Source organism: Colletotrichum acutatum (assembly GCF_030867785.1).
Source record: "Colletotrichum acutatum strain CBS 112980 chromosome Unknown BDZ83scaffold_3, whole genome shotgun sequence".
NCBI lineage: Eukaryota > Fungi > Ascomycota > Sordariomycetes > Glomerellales > Glomerellaceae > Colletotrichum > Colletotrichum acutatum.
This window is the reverse complement of record NW_026848997.1, coordinates 606,290-625,878: the sequence shown is the minus strand read 5'-3', so window position 1 is coordinate 625,878 and position 19,589 is coordinate 606,290. Positions and strand designations below refer to the sequence as shown.

General features: G+C 53.8%; 7 protein-coding genes across 7 annotated transcripts; 6 read left to right on the top strand and 1 right to left on the bottom strand.

Annotated features, from left to right (window-relative positions):
- The first annotated feature begins 1,998 nt into the window (after nucleotides 1–1,998).
- On the top strand, nucleotides 1,999–3,019 carry BDZ83DRAFT_246442 (uncharacterized protein). The gene has a single exon (XM_060501902.1). The coding sequence runs from the start codon at nucleotides 2,176–2,178 to the stop codon at nucleotides 2,917–2,919; it is 744 nt and encodes a 247-aa protein (XP_060371391.1). The 5' UTR covers nucleotides 1,999–2,175; the 3' UTR covers nucleotides 2,920–3,019.
- Nucleotides 3,020–5,049: 2,030 nt separating this feature from the next.
- Nucleotides 5,050–6,613, top strand: BDZ83DRAFT_246381 (NADH-cytochrome b5 reductase 1). Its single transcript, XM_060501900.1, has 5 exons — nucleotides 5,050–5,088; nucleotides 5,161–5,410; nucleotides 5,470–5,551; nucleotides 5,609–6,152; nucleotides 6,208–6,613. Exons 2-5 carry the CDS (start codon nucleotides 5,260–5,262, stop codon nucleotides 6,355–6,357), a joined length of 927 nt encoding a protein of 308 aa, XP_060371390.1. The 5' UTR covers nucleotides 5,050–5,088; nucleotides 5,161–5,259; the 3' UTR covers nucleotides 6,358–6,613.
- Nucleotides 6,614–6,721: 108 nt separating this feature from the next.
- Nucleotides 6,722–7,888, top strand: BDZ83DRAFT_646296 (DExH-box splicing factor binding site-domain-containing protein; the record flags this gene model as incomplete). Its single annotated transcript, XM_060509950.1, has 2 exons — nucleotides 6,722–7,617; nucleotides 7,837–7,888. 2 exons carry the CDS (start codon nucleotides 6,722–6,724, stop codon nucleotides 7,886–7,888), a joined length of 948 nt encoding a protein of 315 aa, XP_060371389.1.
- A 671-nt stretch (nucleotides 7,889–8,559) lies between these two features.
- On the top strand, nucleotides 8,560–10,898 carry BDZ83DRAFT_246384 (uncharacterized protein). The gene is made up of 3 exons (XM_060501901.1): nucleotides 8,560–9,928; nucleotides 9,992–10,621; nucleotides 10,680–10,898. Exons 1-2 carry the CDS (start codon nucleotides 8,835–8,837, stop codon nucleotides 10,461–10,463), a joined length of 1,566 nt encoding a protein of 521 aa, XP_060371388.1. The 5' UTR covers nucleotides 8,560–8,834; the 3' UTR covers nucleotides 10,464–10,621; nucleotides 10,680–10,898.
- Nucleotides 10,899–10,914: 16 nt separating this feature from the next.
- Nucleotides 10,915–14,413, top strand: BDZ83DRAFT_687984 (GPI ethanolamine phosphate transferase). Its single transcript, XM_060511286.1, has one exon. The coding sequence runs from the start codon at nucleotides 11,089–11,091 to the stop codon at nucleotides 14,278–14,280; it is 3,192 nt and encodes a 1,063-aa protein (XP_060371387.1). The 5' UTR covers nucleotides 10,915–11,088; the 3' UTR covers nucleotides 14,281–14,413.
- A 1,485-nt stretch (nucleotides 14,414–15,898) lies between these two features.
- BDZ83DRAFT_565117 (uncharacterized protein) lies at nucleotides 15,899–17,720 on the top strand (the record flags this gene model as incomplete). Its single annotated transcript, XM_060503715.1, has 4 exons — nucleotides 15,899–16,087; nucleotides 16,150–16,224; nucleotides 16,303–17,358; nucleotides 17,412–17,720. The coding sequence occupies 4 exons, from the start codon at nucleotides 15,899–15,901 to the stop codon at nucleotides 17,718–17,720; spliced, it is 1,629 nt and encodes a 542-aa protein (XP_060371386.1).
- Nucleotides 17,721–18,459: 739 nt separating this feature from the next.
- Nucleotides 18,460–19,361, bottom strand: BDZ83DRAFT_725843 (uncharacterized protein). The gene has a single exon (XM_060512744.1). The coding sequence runs from the start codon at nucleotides 19,287–19,289 to the stop codon at nucleotides 18,720–18,722; it is 570 nt and encodes a 189-aa protein (XP_060371385.1). The 5' UTR covers nucleotides 19,290–19,361; the 3' UTR covers nucleotides 18,460–18,719.
- Nucleotides 19,362–19,589: the final 228 nt, after the last annotated feature.

The window sequence follows — 19,589 nt, the reverse complement described above, 5'->3', positions numbered from 1 at the left end:
GGCAGGCAGGAGCACGGGCACGTCACCAATGGGAGGGCGTTTCTCGCGGCGGGAAGCCTTGGCCCTGCAGTGGGGTTTCTGCTGTGTGCGGCCCTTTTCCCCCTGCAACCTACATGAAGGTACCGAGAGTCTGTGTATCCTTACTTTGTACAATCTTGTATGCATTTCCTCCAATACCTGCGAAAACACAGTCTACTACCATCGCCTGTGTGTTGTTCACAATTCTCCTCTGCCTCGACATGGGTACGTTGTTCTGCCCACTCCTGGCAGCTGAAAACAAAGTTGATGGAGCTCACTCAGCCGCTGTTTGATGTACAGACAAAACGCACAAAACACAACACTAGACGAAGAGGAGAACTCTGAGCGAAAGATCGAGAAACGAACCTTCAGAGGCCAGAGGCCAGCTTCATCATATCCACGAGCATCCACGCGCGAGCAGCGAAACATACGCCAAAGCCCACTCTTACCCACTCCATTATGCACGTTTTACGTGGATCATGGTGCCATGGGTCTGTGGCTCGCTCTGTGGCTCCCAGCTTGCCAAGGGGAGGGGTGGGCCATGGCCCATACCTAAGGTATCTTTCTCTGGCGTCTTCGGAGACTGCACCTTGTCGGTACCACTACAATTCGACTGACGAGCCTGCAAGGCCACCGGAAACTGCGTGCATCTCGTCACTCTCATGCATTTTTTTTTATTTTTTTTTACCATGGAATTACGGCACGCATGGCGCATCCGTACGGCACTCCTCGGCACTCCTCCTCCCCTCACTCGCTGGCCCTGCTGCGTACCAGTCCTCCAGTGCCACCCTGTTGCTGTGCCTCCTTGCCTCAGTTACATGCCGTGAGGCCGGCGATGGCAGATGCAGCTTGCGGCGCCCCGTCTCCGACCATGTACCACTTCCAAGTCCTTACACGCCTGAATCCACACGAGAAAATGGGTTCTGCATCCACCAAAGCCCGCCGCGCGCAACCAGTGACCAGCACCCTGGGATGCTGTTGCTACGCTGCCGGTATGTCGACAGCGGCTGCGTACGCAGCAGAATGGCGGTGCAACTCCAGCACGTCAACGTTTACCAAGTTTACTGTTCTGCATAGTATAAACTGTACAGCCCATCCCGTCATCTCCAATACTTGCTCAGCTACGGTGGGCTATCGCGAGTAGTGGCTCCCGGCATCTCGGGACTTACGTCTCATAGCGTGATGTGCTATCCGGGTGTCCTCGTCGTCGCACTCACAGATATCTATCCTTTTACTGCAGAACACGACCGCCGATTTCACTACTGCGGTAGCCGCAGATGCCGGACGCCGTAGATGCCGCGCATTCTACAAAGTTCACTGCCATCCCAGAGTCACCTAAGCCCAAGACGATGGATGCGGGTTGACTTTCAGTCACTCTGAATGGCTCTGTTGGCATGCTCAATTCGCCCACGCCCATGGCCAAGCCATGCCTGTCTTCTTGCCTCTGAGACCCGGTTATCCAGGGTCCTATGGTAGGGTTCTCTAATCGTGATCATCGATTGATTTTCCTGATGCCTCACTAGCCGCGATTTCCTCCTCTCTCTCTCTCCCTTTTTTTTTTTCTCTCCCAACTAAACTTTCTTCTGCAGCATGAATGATGAGGCTCCTCTCCTTCGCCGTGGAGACGGCGCTAGAGCCGGTCAGGCCGAGAGTAAGGGTCGTCTCAAGCCACTTTCAATATTCAGCTTAATGGGGGCGTCCCGGCGACTTGAAATATCTCAAGATTGCTTCAAATTTCCCCTCCCCTTCGTTACGCTTCGGCCGCCTCACCCCTGGCTGCGGCATCCTTCCACGCCGAAATGATTTGTTCAGGGCGCTCTTCTCTTGGCCTCTGGAGACTGGAGGGGTCTTGACACTCTTGTGCGCGTAAAGCTGCATCACAGAGCAAGGGGAAACCCTTTCTCGTGTTCTCTGAATAGATGAATAGACTTTTGTGTTTCTAGAAGGAGTCAGGCAAGATAAATGAACCGAAAGGATTTTGACTGTCAATCCCTTGGCCATGTCAGCCCCGTTTTATACGGATACGAGGGGGAGGTGGTCTAAGGACCCTTCGTTTTGTGACTTTGGCCCACGGCTGTGTAGGTGCACTACGAAGATCCGTACATGTTCGTACGTGTGTGCTGAGCGTCTTCCTTCACCCAAGCCTCCTTCCGGAAAATGGCAAAGGTTCAAGCGTCTTGTCACCTTGCCGAGAGCGAGCACGAACTTCAAAGGGGGGAACGGAACCAGTCGGCACGCGAAGACACCATTGCGGCGGTTTGGCAGATAATGTTGGTTATCAAGAAATTTGGGGGTGAAGTAAAGTTATTGGACCGCCTGCGTCAAGCTCAGGAAAGGTGCCATCGTCCCATGCGGCCGGTTTCAGATGAAGTAGAGACGATGTTGAGGAACGATTTAAAGGTGTTAAAGAACGCCCGGGTACGCCCCCTTGAAAGATTAGAGAAAAGCCCATCCCAAGATGAATTTCCCAGGAATGAGACGCTAGGCGGGCCAACGCGATCGTCTGAACGACCCGGCCGAACACCTTTTTTGCAGTTTGCACGCTTTTCACCACGGATGCGAAGAATTGTGAAACCAAACCGCGCCGGCCAAATTTGGGGGGCACGGGGGGCACATCCAAGGAACAACCGGGCTTTGAAGCGGGCGGGGGGCCAACTTGTCAAGGACTCAAGATTGCGACTTGTCTCTGATCGCCGTCAGGACAGGGGCGGTCCTTATGTGATTGTGCATCCGTACGGATTTATATACAAATGTGTGAAGAAGGGGAGATACACATCGGAAAGCCACTGCCGCACAACTTGTGCGCCACTCGCGAAGCGTCAATCTCATTCTCATCATCATCATCATCATCATCAAACCGCAAAATCCATCAAGGGTCTTGAGCCAAATAAAATCAAATGAGGCGGAAATAAAGGTATCCGTATTTCCTGGAAAGGAGCCGGACTTGTGCAGGACTGCAGGTAAACAGTTGCCCTGGACACGGGCCGGGGCCCGTATAACACTGTAATCCAAAGTTTCTCCATTTACCTAGTATATATCCTTGCTTTCGGCCGCAATTTCGATATCGTTGCGGGTGAAATGGCCCTCTCGGATGTTTTTTTTACCACGCGACACTCCTTGCTCGGTCAGTCCAACTGCCTATCCAAAATTTCAACGAGCGAGTCGTGCGTGACACAAGCGTGATACCGCAACACGGAGGGCACGTTTTCTTCCTTGTCTGTCGCGTCTCCTTTAATTCTTGAACTACCTGGCACGGACCTCCCGCATCCAGTCCGACGGGTGCCTGGGGACGATGGACCTGACTTTGGTGTGTCAAAAGCGGGGAACGGCCGGCAACCCGTTCGACAGTCCGGCCCGTCTCACTCTTTCCAACCACCGCGATCGGCCCAAGTACCCATTCCATCCTCTGTGTGCTTCCGTAGGACGCTACCACGCCCAGAGAGAAGATGAATTGGTGGAATGGTGTGAGGACTACGAAATCGATATTCCCGCATCCAGGGATCCGTCGAGAAGAAAAATCGATTGCGTCTGGGGAAGGGACGCGTTATCATAGTTGCGTACGACGAGGCGAAAAAATTCCACTTCCCGACACTTTTGCGCCAGATGTTTAGGATGTTGGGAGTTTGCTTCCGGTTGATCAGTGAATCGTTCCCCCGGAATTTCCCCTCACCAGACCTGGACGGTCGTGACGCTTTAGAGACAGCATTCCAGATTGGTTCCCAGTCGCCCGGGGGTATGTATCCGTACACGGCCGTTCAGAGGAGAGACCTGCGATACGGATCCATATCTTGTCAATTCCGCTAGTACTTCATTCCAACAATCCTTCGTCTCACTGCCACGCTGCGGCCAGTCTGTAGTGATGTCATGCTTTCAACCGATGCCTTGCCATTTTACTCGATCTGTCATATTCAGCGCACCTTAGCAAGCTTAGGTAGTCGTGCGCGCTGTCAGGACGACTAGCAAACTGACGGACTGCTCATTTTCCTTCATGGCAAGGTAGGAATAGCTAGTCATATTGTTGGAACAGGCCGGATCGTCGCAAACCAAAAGGCGCATTGAACCTTTGGACCGAAACTAGTACCTAGCTATCACCTAGCTGTGCAAGCTCCCGTGTATGGTGGCTGCTCAAGAACTGTTCCTGCTATTCTCCCACCCCCCTCCTTTGTTAAATTGATTTTTTTGGTGGCTTGTCGGTGACCTCTTCCCGAAGTTGCCGAAGCCCTCCCTGGTAAGCGTTACCACACGAACCATGCGAGGAATGTCTCTTATCATCCAACGGCAGTTGGGACTTTTCATTGACCATGCCTATGGCTGTCGGTCGATGGAAAAGCGAGAATGATGCCGGCCATTTGGCCGTGGGTAATGACGTTGCAAAAGTTGTTTCCTGGTTCGAACAAGATGAAGCGAAAAGTGACTGCGGTTGATCGTAATCATCTGTGCCCAGATTGTCACTGACCTTCAGTCCTGCACCAATGTTTTGGAGCAATCATGTCTCAGATACACAGACCTCAGATGCAAGTGCACTAAAGCAAAAGAGCTCCTGCAGCTCAGCTCTGTCAGCTGGTTGATCAACATGTTGATCTTTGGCAAGAGGCGCATCTTCAACCTCTTGTGGCGTTGTGGCTGGAGACTTGGAGTCAAGTCTCAGCCACATGCACCGCCATATGATATTCAAGCCACATAAGGTAGGAAGTTGTAGAACCGACATTCCGACCGACCAACCGACCACCTCACGCATCAAACCTGAATCCCCCTACGCAAACCGAGCCCGAGGTCGGGACCTTGCTGCATCTGCCGTCGGATTATTTTGCCGAATCTGGCTCGCTTTCACGTATCCCGCCCCCCCGGCCTCCGCATACCGACGCATTTCGCAACCGCAAAGCTGCACTTGACCGCTCGCCGTTCGAGGGCTGGCAGAAACTCGGCAACCCAACTCAACAGAAAATTGGAGGGGCTGTCCCACTTTCGCGATCTTACGATATCTGGTTGCACGCTCGCCTTTCCAGCTTCGACATCGTCACCAATTGACTGCGGCAGTTTTCTCAATCACCCCAGCTTCGCGGTTGTCTAGTGAGTAGCACGTGTTTTCCATACTTCCCATGACATCGACTGACCTATTGTCTTTTTTGACAAATTTTACAGATTTCTCCAGACCCGTAACGAAAGAGCTAGTAAGCTCCCAGCTACACGTCCTATCCCGCTTTCTGTGGAGAAAAAGAGTCCTCGGACACCATCTTCAAAATGTCCGATTTGACTACCCGCAAATACTTTGACAACATCTACATTCCCGCTGGTCTGATCGTCTTCGGATGCTTCATCACCAAGCGCGAATGGACGCCGTACGCCGTTGCCCTGGCGCTCGCGCTGGCAGCCTACAAGTTCAACGCCATGCGTGAGTTCGGCCCCTCTCGGAATACCTCGGAATTGCCTACTGACGAACCCCTCATGCAGAGATCAAGAAGGTCCTGAAGCCTGATACCTTCCAGGACTTTGAACTCAAGGAGAAGACCATCATCTCGCACAATGTCGCCATGTAAGTCGTATTTCCAAGCTTCAAAAGCTGAAATCTCCAGCTAACAGGCGTCCGAAGCTACCGCTTCAACCTCCCCAGCGAGAAGGCCATCCTCGGCCTCCCCATCGGCCAGCACATCTCTATTGGTGCCAACTGCCCCCAGCCTGATGGCACTACCAAGGAGATTGTGCGCTCCTACACTCCCATTTCTGGCGACCACCAGCCTGGCTACTTCGACCTCCTGATCAAGTCCTACCCCACCGGTAACATCTCGAAGTACATGGCGTCGATGAAGGTCGGACAGACGCTTAAGGTCAGGGGCCCCAAGGGCGCCTTCGTCTACACCCCGAACATGGTCCGTCACTTTGGTATGATTGCTGGCGGCACTGGTATCACTCCCATGCTCCAAATCGTCCGCGCTGTCATTCGTGGCCGCCCCACCGGTGACAAGACCGAGATTGACCTCATCTTCGCCAACGTTACCCCTCAGGATATCCTGTTGAAGGAGGACCTGGACGCCCTTGCCAAGGAAGACTCTGGCTTCCGTGTGCACTATGTTCTTGACAAGCCTCCTGCGGACTGGACCGGCGGTGTCGGTTACGTCACGGGCGACATGATTACCGTAAGGCGTCCCAGTGGATCTCGTACTCTGTGTGCAGAACTGACATGTATTACAGAAGCTTCTCCCCAAGGCCGCCGACGACGTCAAGCTTCTGCTTTGCGGTCCCCCACCCATGGTCAGCGGACTGAAGAAGACGGCCGAGACCCTTGGCTTCAAGAAGGCCCGCCCCGTGAGCAAGCTCGAGGACCAAATCTTCGCTTTCTAAGCTTGCCAAAGCTTGAGAGAACTCGGCCTAAACGAATGAAAAAATAACATTGTGTGGGAGGAAACGGCGTTTTGCATGCTGACGGGCACCAGAGGAAGTCGATATAGGTGCATTTCTAGATTTCAGGGTGCTATTGGGTTCCGTACATAAGAGCTTCTACATTGGGATAGCTATGTTGCGACTCAGCTGCCGTGTAGACAGTGTGCCCCACCTTACATAATGCCACTACATCCAATCCCTGCCAGTTGACGTCGCAAAGTGAACCGACCACTGCTTTCTGTGAACCAACGTGCCAGGCTACAACCACCAAATTTCTCCTTCTTTCAAAGCATTTCACAACACACGCCCGTCGACTGCCAGCGCCATGTCAGACGGCCCCAAAGCTCCGAGGATAGCGATCAGCTTCGGCGGCTCCTCGAGCTCAAAAAATAACAAGAAACCTTCGCGCCCAGACCCACCATCATCACTTGGCAAACGGTCAAGAACGAATGCGCTGAACAACTTTGACTCGGACTCGGACGGCGAGCGCGATCATGGCCGCGGACGGCACGAAGCGATTACAGAATTCGGCGGGGATTCTGATAGGAAACGAGAAAAGAAGCCCCGCGAGCTGGTGATTGAGAAGCAAAGCAACCGCGACTGGAAGGCGGAGTTGCGCGGGCGCAGGGGAGGCAAGAATCTGCTGCCTGCCGAGGTGCAGGCACAGCGAGAGCAAGAACGGAACGGCGCGCGGCAAGAGGCAGAGAGAGAACCCGCCGATGCGGAGAAGCAGATACAATGGGGCTTGACCGTCAAGAAGCGCAAGACGAGCGAAGAGGATACCACACCCACAGATCAGGGTGAAACGGCAGCAGACGACGACAACGACGGCCAGGGCGGCGATCGATCACCAAAGGAGAAACGGGCACCTCGCACAGCGGACGAAGACGCCATGGACGCCTTGCTCGGGAACAAGCGACAGGAGGAAGAAGACATTGTCATCCAGGCCACGGAGCAGGACGCCTACCTCTCCGACATCAAGCACGTGGGCGAGGACGCGACGCTCGCCGACTACGACGCGATACCGGACGGCGAGTTCGGCGCCGCGCTGCTGCGCGGCATGGGCTGGGACGGCAAGATGCGCGGGCCCAAGAAGAAGCAGCCGACAGAGAGGCGGCAGAACCAGCTCGGCTTGGGCGCCAAGAAGCTCGAGGGCGCCGAGGACCTGGGGCAGTGGAATCACGGCGGGAAGAAGAAGAGCGGACGTCCGAGGCTGGACGAGTACCGTCGCGAGGAGGAGAAGAGGCGCAGCGAGCGCAAGGAGCGGAGGGGCGAGAGCTATAGGGATGAGAGGGATCGCGAGCGGGAGAGGGACCGGGATCGGGATAGGCATGGGGGTGGGCACCGTGATAGGGAGAGAGAGAGGGATAGGGATAGAGATCGGGACTATCACAGCTCGAGACATCGGGGCGGTGATTCAAGACGATGAAGAATCTGTAGCGGGTTTGGCGAGAGGCTGTTCCCTGTTTCAGGTCGTGGCAGAGTTGAATAGTTTGTCCACGGATAAATAGACCAACCAGACAAATTATTCATGATACTCCCAAAAAGAAATCTGTCAGGTAGCGTTGTTACCTGTGGCATCGGTTTCGCTCATCAACATTGGGATATTGGGTTCCAGTCACTATCATGACTTCGGAACACAATGCAAGAGCGTGACCGGACCGATTGTACATAATAGGATACCTTGAAAGCTGCATTCTACTCGGGTTATCTCTCATGTCCAATAAGGCCGAAGACCCGCCGTGACTATACAGCATTAATTGATGTCGGCGCTGCCTCCGCATTACCTACTCGATGTACTTCAACCTGACCGCCGGTCCATTGTGGGGAGGTGGAAACGCCCAATATTTCCATAGTATGGTACGCAGGTCTTTAGTCAAGTAAAAACCACGGAGGCCGAAGAAGCCGTGATGAAAAGACTCTGAATCCCTACACGAAGTCCTGTTTTGGATTTCCTCGATCACAATGTACTAAGAACCCCATGGGGCTTCGCCGCATTCGTCTAGGGATTCCCCTTCGGCGCATGATACACGAAGCCACGCAACCCTGAGGATTGGTTGAAGATATCCAGGTTTTAATGTATGTGGCGCCTTCTCGTGAGCACCAATGACCACTATCTCCCTGATTAGAGTTTGTCATACCAATGGCTCCCCCACGAAGGCTTCCTTCTGTCGTATCATTGAGAAGGAGCTTTCGTGTCATGGACCACTTCGACCTCAGAGGGCAGTGACCACTGTGGGTTATGAACATCTGCAGTTCGTTGCATCCATCTGCTTTTTCTATCCTTTTCCTCCTTCGCCATCCTACGCATATCTTCTCGGCCTTTTCCTTCTCCCCAGATAACGTTGCTTCGTTCAGCACGTTCTGGATCCAACATTTCTTCTGCTCCATGTTTACAAATCAGATTCATCAGTACTCCATCGATTCCCCATTTCATCATGTCGTCGATACACGAAAAGCCCAAATCCTCTGTACAGGAAGTACAAGATAAGGAGATACCCGATACGATTGCCTCCAACCCGGAGGCCAAGGCTGCCAGAGACTACGAGGAGCATCACAACTACATGCAGACCGTCTCAAAGTACTTCCCCGCGATCAAATGGTCCATCTTCTTCGCCATGACCATTGTCGGCGAGGGTTACGACCTCGCTCTTATGGGCAACTTTTTCTCCTTGGATCAGTTCCAGAACCTCTTCGGTTACGCTCCGCAAGGGGCCGCTGTCAAGGAGATCCCAACGCTCTGGCAGTCCTTGATCCTTACTTCAAGCCAGGCCGGTCAAGTTACGGCCATGTACTTCGCTGGTCTGTCCATGGACAGGTTCGGCTACCGAAAGACAATGATATTTTCTCTCGGATCTATCATGGTACTCCTTCTCGTCAACTTCTTCGCGCCGGCGGTCTTGCCCACGGGAGGCTATAAGGCTGGTCTCGGCATGATCTTCGCCGGCGAGTTCCTCTTGGGACTTCCTTGGGGAGCTTTCCAGGCTTGCGTTCTACCCTATGCTTCCGACATCTCGCCCCTCAAGCTTCGTCCGACTCTCACCACTTTCGTCTCCATGTGCTGGATTTTCGGCCAGCTCTTCTCGACGGCGGCAATCAAGGGTGTTGCGAACATCGAATCCAACGATCTCATGGCATACCGCATTCCCGTCGGCATCCAATGGATATGGCCCCTTCCCGTTCTCCTCTGCGTCTTCCTTGCTCCCGAATCGCCTTGGTGGCTCATGCGCCAGTCTCGTTCCGACCTCGCACGCAACTCCCTTGCAAGACTCAACAAAGATCCGACGTATCCAGTTGACGGTCAGGTCAAGGTCCTCGAGCTCACCAACGAGCAGGAGAAGAACAGCCAGGAAGATTCCAATATCACGTACCTGGAGTGCTTCCGCGGCACCAACCTTCGCCGTACCATGATTGTCATCACCATGAACTTGACGCAACAGCTCTGCGGTTCGGCCCTCATGTTTTACTCGGCCAAGCTATACCAGAAGGCTGGCATGAGCAGTTCCAAATCATACGACTTTACGCTGATTCAGTACGCAATCGGCATCATCGGTATCGTCTCTTCTTGGCCTCTGATGAACTACGTTGGACGCAGAACCATCTGGCTCTGGGGATTGATGGGCTCCATCATTCTCATGACAGGTGTCGGCGTGCTAGGTTTCCACAGCGATGCGCACCCGGCAGTTCCTTGGGTCATCGCAGTCATGCTCGTGATCTTCACAGGAGTTTACAATCTTTCAATCGGACCTCTCGTGTACGCTATTAACCCCGAGATTCCATCGACCCGACAAAAAGCCAAGACGCTTGTCATCGGCCGAGTAGCCTATCTCATCGCAGGACAATTCAACATGTGGCTTTTGCCAAGGATGCTGGAGAACGCTCCGAACGGATGGGGCCTTGGACCTCGCACAGCGCTGGTGTATGCTGTTATCAACGCCGCCTTCTACGTCTGGGCCTACTTTTGTCTGCCGGAGGTCCGGGACAGAACTCAGGCCGAGATGGATGAGCTTTTCAAGCTGAATATACCTGCTCGAAAGTTTCGTAGTACCGAGCTGACGGCTGAATAAGGTGGCCGTGTGTATGTCGGCTGTTGCTCAAGCAGCTGTCCAATCTCGACTGTTGGAAGACATTGAAGGGAGACGTCTCCGCTTCTTTTGTATCAGGCCCAGTATTCAGTTTCGCGTGGCTTTGGAGTTCAGTACTGGGATAACGCATTATATGATAAGTAGTAAAAGTAAAAGTTTCGAAAATGCATCTCCCTAATCGTTTTGTCTGAGTAGCAGAAGCTACCTCCAAGAAGCATGTCTCGGCACTGCTCTGTTATGTGTGCAACATCGGTGATGACATACCCGTCCCAATCCAAGCTCTGTTAGTGGCCCAGGGGTTACCGGCACCAAAAGGTGCAGGATCCTTGGCCCCTGAGTCGCGTTCGTCTGCCCCACCAAAGCTGCCGCTGCGGCTGCTGCCGGAACTTGGTGGACTTCCCAATTTTGAGCTCCTTTCGCCAGTTCGAAACCATCTCTCCTACATGCTGCGATCTGCAAAGCAGCCACAGTACACGAACACGACTCTAAAGCAGGGGCTTGACAGCTTCCTTTAACCCAATGGCCATCGAGTGCCAGCCTTGATATTTCATATCTTTCCTTTTCTTCTTCTTTTTTTGAACCACTCTATCAGCCAAGACAAGCCACAATGCCTCAGAAATCCCCCAAACCGAAGGGTCCGCCGCCCGCCGACTACAAAGCCATCGCCGAGCAATTCGCCAAATTGAAGCGCCAAAGGGAGATTGAGGAGGCTAGCAGGCCCCCCGAGGAGATTAAGGCGGAAAAAGAACGAGCACTCCTTCGCGAGAAGCAGCGCGAGGTGTTTGAAAGCCGGCGCAAGAATGCCTACGAGCGTAGGTGGTGGTGGACTGTTGCGTTCTGGGCGTGGATGCTGTGTCTGCATGCTATTGGCATCGCCTTCTTCACCAGCGGCTTCCTTCTGACGCGACTTGTCCTCGACGAGAAGTCCAACTGTACGGCGCCCCCGCTCGAGCTCGCGTCGAGCTGGAAGGGCCAAGGCACGGTCCAGGGCGGTTGCTGGCACCCAAAGTCGTTTGACAAGGCCGTGGTTGTCATCGTCGATGCGCTGCGGTACGACTTTACGGTTCCCGTGGAGGATCAGGCTCCTTTCCACAACGCGTTTCCCTTCTTGCACGAGACTGCCGTCAGGTCCCCGGAACACGCTTTCCTGCGCCCCTTTATCGCCGATCCGCCGACTACTACTCTCCAGAGGCTGAAGGGCCTGACTACTGGTACCCTGCCCACGTTCATTGATGCCGGTAGCAACTTTGCTGGTACCGCTATTGAGGAGGACAACCTCCTCATGCAGCTGAAGGACGCTGGGAAGCGCATTGCACACCTGGGGGACGATACTTGGATGTCTTTGTTCCCCGGCTATTTCGAGGCCAACGTGAGCAGAGCGTACGATAGCTTCAACGTCTGGGACCTGCACACAGTCGACAATGGTGTCATTGATCACATCTTTCCTCTCCTCAAGCAGGAGCAGAAGGGCAAGTGGGATGTTCTCATCGGTCACCTCCTTGGCGTCGACCACGCCGGCCACCGTTACGGACCAAACCATGCGGCAATGACGGCAAAGCTCCAGCAGATGGATATCTTCATCCGCGATCTTGCCGCTCAGATCGACGACAATACCCTACTCGTCGTGATGGGAGATCATGGCATGGATAGCAAGGGCGACCATGGTGGCGAGAGCGACGACGAGGTCGAGGCAGCGCTGTGGATGTACTCGAAGCGTCCTTTCTTTGGCCGGACCAAGCCCGATTTCAAACAGCCCCCGAGCATGGCCAAGGTTAGGCCGGTCAATCAGATTGATCTCGTACCAACTCTGGCACTCCTTTTGGGCATTCCAATCCCTTACAACAATTTGGGACGTCCCATCGAGGAAGCTTTCGCTGGTAAAAAGGGCAAAGCCTGGGACAATCTGGCGGCTGTATCACGATTAACCGCTGCCGGCATTCAGCGATACCAAGACTCGTACTTTGCTGCCCGTGGTATTGACCAGTCCAAAAGCGCCACGGCCGGTCACGTATCGAACCTTTGGAGAAAGGCCGACCGTTCATGGCAGTGGAAGAACCACCAGGAATCCTACGGATTTTTCAACATGTTCCAGGAGGAAACTCTGTGCATCTGCAAGGACCTGTGGGCCCGTTTCGATGTACCCAAGATGGTGACGGGTATTGTTGTCATGGCGGTCGGAGTCATTACTCTGCTCGTCTATGCCTCGCGCGACGAAGATGAGGACTTTGCTGTTCTCGACGATCTCGAGCTGGATCAGGCAGAGATGAAGCTGGAACTCCAGGGTGTCCAACCCGATGGAACGGCGTCGTACAAAACTCTCCACGAGAAGATCTTCCTCGCGGCAATTCTCGGCGCTGTACCTGGAGCACTGGTTGGCGCCGGATACTCCGTCTTCACCGGCCCTGAGGATCTGGTCTACGCTGTTGCTGGTGGCGCTGTCACCAGCGCGTTAGGCGTCCTGTTCTCGCTCTATGGCTTTGGAAAGACTCTCCGCAATCTTCTGCCCAACACCGTCTGGGGTTGGCTCGCCGTCCTCTTCACGGTCAGCCAGTCTATTGGTTTCGCATCAAACTCATACACAATCTGGGAGGATTCGATCCTCCTCTTCTTCATCACGACCTTTGGCGTGGCGAACGTCTTTGCTGCGTTCTCGGTGCCTACGATGCGGGAACGCACCCTCGCAATATACCATTCGGTTCTTTTTGTTATTCTTGGTCGGCTCGCATCGTTTTCCAAACTCTGCCGTGAGGAGCAAATGCCCTACTGTACTTCGACCTACTATTCCTCGGCTACCTCCTCAACGTCTTCTACATGGCAACTAGCCATTCCTTTCGCCGTCGCCCTCATCCTGCCTTCCATCATCCAGTCTTTTCTTCTACCTACTCGCAATTGGGAGGGGCTCGGGCCAGCATGGATTGGTTATGTCTACCGCATTGGCTTGCTTCTGTCAGCATCGTACTGGGTTCTCGATGCCGCCGACAACGGCGATTGGTTCCCAGACCTGCCGGCCCAGACTCTGAAGAATGCCGGGACCTATATGGCCCAGGTGATTCTTGCCCTGGTTTTCGTGGCGGGCACTACCGCCTTTGTCTGGGCGCCGCCGCTGGTGTCGATCTTTAGAACACCTACGAACGCAGGTCCCCAGATTACTGTTTTGGGTTATGGCAACACGCATGGCTCGAGATATCTGCTTCTTCCGATGAACATTGTTGGAGCCTGTATTCTCCTGTCAAAGCCTATGGGAGGCGGCGCTTTGGCCCTGATGTTTTGGCAGATTCTCTCGCTCGTTGAGATTCTCGACCTGAACTCGTTGACGAATGAGGCGATTGGACCTATTATGCTTGCAATCATTGGCAACTTTGGGTACTTCAAGACGGGCCACCAAGCCACACTCAGCAGTATTCAATGGGACAGCGCTTTCATCCCGCTGTTCACCATCCGATACCCATGGAGTCCCATCGTTATGGCCCTCAACACGTTCGCGGGTCAAATCGTTGCGGTCGCGGCCGTTCCCCTCATTGTACTCTGGAAAGTGAGTCCTAAGAGGAAGGGAGTACTTGAGAGCGTCGGCAGAGCGCTGGGCATATTCGTTGCCTACTTCGCTGTTGAGTCTTTGGCAACTATGGCGTGGGCTGGGTGGCTGAGGAGACATCTCATGCTGTACAGAGTGTTTAGCCCCCGCTTCATGATGGCGGCGGCTCTCCTGCTGGTGGTAGACTTGGTTGGACTCGTGATCACCCTCATCGGTGTGAGATCCAACACGATGGCGGTGAGCGAGGTTTTTGGCTGGGTTGAATAAAATTGCCGTTTTGGGTACTTCGATAGAAAATCGAACAACAATACCACTGTAACATTATAATTGTATAGCCATGAGCAAAGAATTCGGTCAGGGAGCTGCTTATATAAGGACAGTGTATGAACAAAAGACTGAGGTTTGCTTTGGCGTCTGACACCGTATTAGTAGCTTTGTCCTTTGCCTCGGTAATACCCTGCCACAACGTATTGGTGATTTGGAGAATGGACTGGCATTACGGGATAATGCGCCTCTTTGAAGGATATTAAAGGACAACTGGTTATTATACAGGCATGGAACATGCATCTTGCAAAGCTTCAAGCACTCCGCTATCCGGAGCATCGCTCAATGGCAGTTCCATTCTACGTCTTCAAGTCAGTTACTTCGATGCTAGAGCTGGGGAGCTTGGCCAAGAGCTCTGGGTTTTGCGTGCTACCCTGATTATATAAGCCAGTACGTCGATACTTGAGATGGTTTCCGATGACTTCTAAAATTCAGCAAAGGTTGCTGGGGCCACAAGTATCGGGGAAGCTCCCAGATGTATCGGGATCTGTGCACGGCAAAACCCCACTTGGGTCGGTAATCAGCTCCTAGGCCTGGCGCCGCCTGCCGCAGGAGAACCGTGGCCTAGAGGAGCACAGGGCACGTCGTGGTCTGGCAGGGACAATTGTGTGTTATTTTTCTTTTTTTTTTTCCTTTTTGGTTCCTTTGCCCTTTCCACATCTTCGGATTGCGCCTGTGGTAAGGTACCTACGGTTGGTACCCCCAGGAAGCCCAAAAAAGTGTCCCTCCCTCTGCTTCTCACGACATTTTGACCGCAAACGAAAATTAGAAAGTAGAAGGAAAAAAAAGAAGACCATCCACATCCACATCCACATCCACGTCCCACTCTCTCCTCCCACTTCGCAACCCGCTCCGCTCTTCTTCAGAGAAACCCGCCCGCCGCCGCCGCCCCGAACGACCAGATCTGCTGAACTGAACACACACAAAAAACCCACACACACCCTGAGCCGGTTTTATCCCAGTGTCCTCTGCCTCTGAACTGTGCACATTCATTTTTCCACTCTTCCCATCGACCATCCCTTCTCTCTTTTGATCTCCGCACATCGCTGCTGCTCTCGTCACGCGTCTCCATCTTCTTCCACCTCAAGCTCCCGCCGCCCCCTCGCATCGTCGTCGAAACCCTTTTTCCGGCGTATCCTCCTCTTCCTCCTCCTCCCGTCGCCCACCCCTCTCGTCCTCGGCTCTTCGTCATCAATCCTCTTTCGAGTCACTTCTGAGCGTTTCCCTCCCGGCCCATCGCATTTGAGGTACGCTCTTTGGTCATCCATATCGCTCGCTCTGCATCTGCTCCTCCTCCCCTCCGAGCTTAAATCTTCTAATCCTCCACCCTTCGCTCCCATTGGCGCATATCGTAATCCTAACATTCCATCATTCAAAGGGTCCTAGCTATCGAGTATCCTTCCGCGAAAGAAGAAACCTCCCCACAAGCAAAAGCGAAAAGCCCCGCAGAAACATCGAGCTTTCGCCCTCTCGCGACCTTCCATCGTCGTCTTCTCCTCCTCCCTCCTACCTTCCTTTCGGTCCGATTGCGCCCAGATATCCAGATTCCACAGAAGCAATCATGGCAACCAACGGTAACTACACACACCCGGACCAGTTCAAGGGCGCTGTCGAGCCAACATCATCAGGTCCCACCTCAACCAACGATGCCGTCTCGGCTGGAAACAGCAACCTCTCTAAGGATGAGGTTGGCTGGTACTTTGTCGAGCAATATTACACAACTCTGAGCAAGAACCCGGATAAGCTTCACGTACGCATCCAACTCGGCCCCCCTTCCGAGATGGTTCTTTGAATACTGACACGTATCCACAGCTCTTCTACGGAAAGCGCTCCCAGTTCGTTTATGGAATGGAGGCAGAGGTCGCAAACGTGTCTGTCGGCAGACAAGTCAGTTCTTCCAACTTTCTCTGTGCTTCTTTGAAGCCTTTCGAAAAGCTCAATTATGCTGACCATCACGCTTCCTAGACTATCCAAGAGAGAATTAAGAGCCTCGACTTCCAGAACAGCAAAGTCCGCATCACAAACGTCGACTCCCAGGCCTCTTTCGACAACATCGTCATCCAGGTCATTGGTGAGAGCTCCATCAAGTCCGCCGAGCCCAAGAAGTTTGTCCAGACATTCGTCCTCGCGCCTCAGCCGTCCGGCTACTTCGTCGTCAACGACATCCTGAGATATATCAACGACGAGGAAGAGGAAGAGGCCGCTCCTGAGGCTGAGGCGGCTCCCGAGGAGCAAGCCGCTCCTGAGGAGGTTGCCGAGGTCTCTGCCCAGGCAGAGGCTGAGGAGCCCAAGGTTGAGCAGACCCCTGAGGAGGCCACTGGCCCCGCTATCGATGTCGACGAGGTTGAGAAGAAGCTGGAGGAGGTTAGCGCCGCCCCCCAGGACGTCGCCTCCAACAACGGCGATGCCGTGCCCGCGGTTCCCGAGCCCGCAAAGGCTGCTGAGACTAAGGTCGAGGAGCCTGCGGCTGACCCCGAGGCCGCTGTGAAGGAGGTTGCTGAGGAGGACGCCACCGAGCCCGAGAAGCCTGCCGACCCCTCTCCCACCCCTGTCGCTCCCACCAAGGCTCCTGCCGCTGAGCCCGAGAAGCCCAAGCCCGCCCCTGCGCCCGTCCCGATGAAGCCCATGTCTTGGGCCAGCCGTGCTGCCGCCGCTGTCGGACCTAAGCCCGTCGTGCCGCTTCCCAAGACCGCCACTCCTCCCGCTGGCCAGGCCAAGGCTCCTGCTCCTGCTGCTCCCGCCGCCGCTCCCGCCAAGGAGGCTGCTCCTGCTACCGATGCCCCCGCCAAGGAGGCTCAGGCCCAGGCCGCCAAGGAGGATTCTCCCGCCGCCGAGTGGCAGTCCGTCGGAGCCGACTCCAAGCGCCAGAACCGCCCCCAGTCCATCTCCCAGGCACCCACCGAGAACTACGGCACCTTGGGATACGTTAAGTACGTGACTGACAAGGTCAAGGCCGAGGACCTCAAGGGCGCCCTGGCTGCCCACGGCGAGCTCACCTACTTCGACATCAACCGCCAGAAGGTAAGATTTCAAGTGCCCTGAATAATGATGAGTGACAGACTAACGATTCACAGAACTGCGCATTTGTCGAGTTCGCCACTGTTGCCGGCTACCAGGCCGCTGCCGCTGCCAACCCCCACACCGTTAACGGCGAGAACATCATCGTCGAGCCTCGTCGCCCCAAGGCCAACGCTTACGGCGGTAGCAGCTACTCTTCTAACACTCCCCGCGGCAACGCCACCGGCGGCGGCCGTGGCCGTGGTGGTTTTGAAGGAGGAAACCGCTCCGGCAGCCAGGGAGGTGGCCGCGGTAACTTCACCGGTGGTCAGGCCCGTGGCCGCGGCAGCGTCCGTGGCCGTGGTGCTTCCCAGGCTACTGCTTAAACCAGGACAGTCATGTACTGAAGCACTGGTTAGGGTCAAATAGGTGTCCTCGATTCTCGGGATTACCTAGAAGAGCTTTTGACTGGCGTTGACGACACGAAGTACCGATCCTATCATCCACCGTCTTGCGTGTAGCTATCACCCCCTACACGAACATATCTATCACACACGACCACCACGACGACATTTAAATCCGAATCCACTCCTCCTCAAAACCAAAACTATTCTCACGATCGTCGGACAGTCGTCGAACGATCGCTGACGAAGGAGAGAAAAGCTACAGTTACCTTGATTTCTTTTGCAAGGAGTTCACAGGGCAAGGGCGTGGATTTACACACCGTTTCCTGTACTTTTACACCCCCCCCCCCCCAAATTATTTTCATTTCTCATTTCTTGTCTTTTTTCCTTCTCGCGCTTGCGTTTTTCCAGCATTTGCATCCGCGCTCGTGGCAAGGCAACTCCTTTCCCCTGGGGATGATTACCTTTGTCCCGGCGCAAACAACGTTTTGAGCTAGCTCTTTCTCACTTCTTCACTATCACAAACAAAAATTTGATGGCGATCAAGAATGGAGTTCCCTGTATATTTGGGCGAAGTTGGAACGGAATCAAAGGGGAAAGGGGAGCACTTGGGAGGAAAAGGGGGGATCAGCATGAACAAAAGTTTTGGCGTCCCATTGCTTTTACCGAGAGAATTTGTCTTTCTTGGGAGAATAGGAAAGGAAAGGGGGGAAATGGGGAAAGGAGGGAAAGGGAGGGGGAGAAGCCTAAGGGGATCGGGGTGATGATGCTGTACCATACCAAGACCGACACACACACTCACAGACACACAACCACTACACCGAAGATCCGTAACCCGGTTCTTTTAATGAGAAACAGACGACAATTACTAATGGGTTTTGTGGGAAATCTGCGGCGATATCCGTGATATGTTTGCGTAATGAGGTCCAGCGCCTTTTGGCTTCTCTTTGTGTACTATTCTGCTGGGATGCGCTGCTACACCTAGTCCAAGTTGACTGAAGATGAAGAGTAACCAGGGACTTTATACAATTCGAAACATGCCATCAAAGTAGGGGTGTACTCTGCTGTGATGCCCAACAGACTTGCGCTTACAGAAGACAGAACAGAAGGATTGGATTTCCTGCTTCTCACGCTTGATTCCATCTTGCTTCGTTGTTGATCGAAGGGCTCATTCTTTTCTCCATGAGTACTCAAGACTATGAGGATACAGATCGGATCCCTGGTTGTTTCGAGGGTGGTAGGTTGATTGGAATAGCTAACTCTCATAGGAACTCGATATTTGACACCCGAACTGGGAGGAGGAGGTGGAGGAGGAGGAGTTAGAAAAACAGGGAATGAAGACATGTGAGCCATGCTTGTTCTCATGAGCGTGAAGTTTCCGTTGATACTGTCTGTCCGGGCTTGGAGATTAAAGTGTTCTTCTTTGCAAATGTGGTTTCCCAGCAGTGTTGGGGTTGGCGTTCCTTGTATGTTCGCATTATACAAGAACGAAGAAACCGTCATAGTGTTAAGAGATGTGGTATACTTCATGTATGGCCTGTCGTATAACATACATCACAGAGGGCCCCGAGAGGCTCGGTAGAGACAAGGAAGATGGAAAGGAGGAAATGCCCTTCCTGGCGGGTATCACGATATCGCGGAATGTGACAATCTCCAGGCGACACTTCAGGGCTGTAAGAGCCGGTGAGTCGAGGATACGTGATAATAAGAGAGGTGGAATATATATATACATATATATCGCTTCAAGAACCGGTGTTTGACCAATGTCTCTCGTCGGGGGCTCGCAATACCAAGCATCTTGTCACAAACAAGAACCAGATTTCGTCAGAAACAAAAACGCGTGTGTCTCCA

Excerpts from the sequence above, each read along its gene's own strand:
- BDZ83DRAFT_246381 (XM_060501900.1), top strand. The coding sequence starts at position 5,260 with ATGTCCGATTTGACTACCCGCAAATACTTTGACAACATCTACATTCCC. Across the intron at positions 5,552-5,608 it reads ATCTCGCACAATGTCGCCAT|CTACCGCTTCAACCTCCCCA; the intron begins GTAAGTCGTATT and ends AGGCGTCCGAAG. Across the intron at positions 6,153-6,207 it reads TCACGGGCGACATGATTACC|AAGCTTCTCCCCAAGGCCGC; the intron begins GTAAGGCGTCCC and ends CATGTATTACAG.
- BDZ83DRAFT_246442 (XM_060501902.1), top strand. The coding sequence starts at position 2,176 with ATGGCAAAGGTTCAAGCGTCTTGTCACCTTGCCGAGAGCGAGCACGAA.
- BDZ83DRAFT_246384 (XM_060501901.1), top strand. The coding sequence starts at position 8,835 with ATGTCGTCGATACACGAAAAGCCCAAATCCTCTGTACAGGAAGTACAA. Across the intron at positions 9,929-9,991 it reads TACGACTTTACGCTGATTCA|AACCATCTGGCTCTGGGGAT; the intron begins GTACGCAATCGG and ends CGTTGGACGCAG.
- BDZ83DRAFT_687984 (XM_060511286.1), top strand. The coding sequence starts at position 11,089 with ATGCCTCAGAAATCCCCCAAACCGAAGGGTCCGCCGCCCGCCGACTAC.
- BDZ83DRAFT_725843 (XM_060512744.1), bottom strand. The coding sequence starts at position 19,289 with ATGTTATACGACAGGCCATACATGAAGTATACCACATCTCTTAACACT.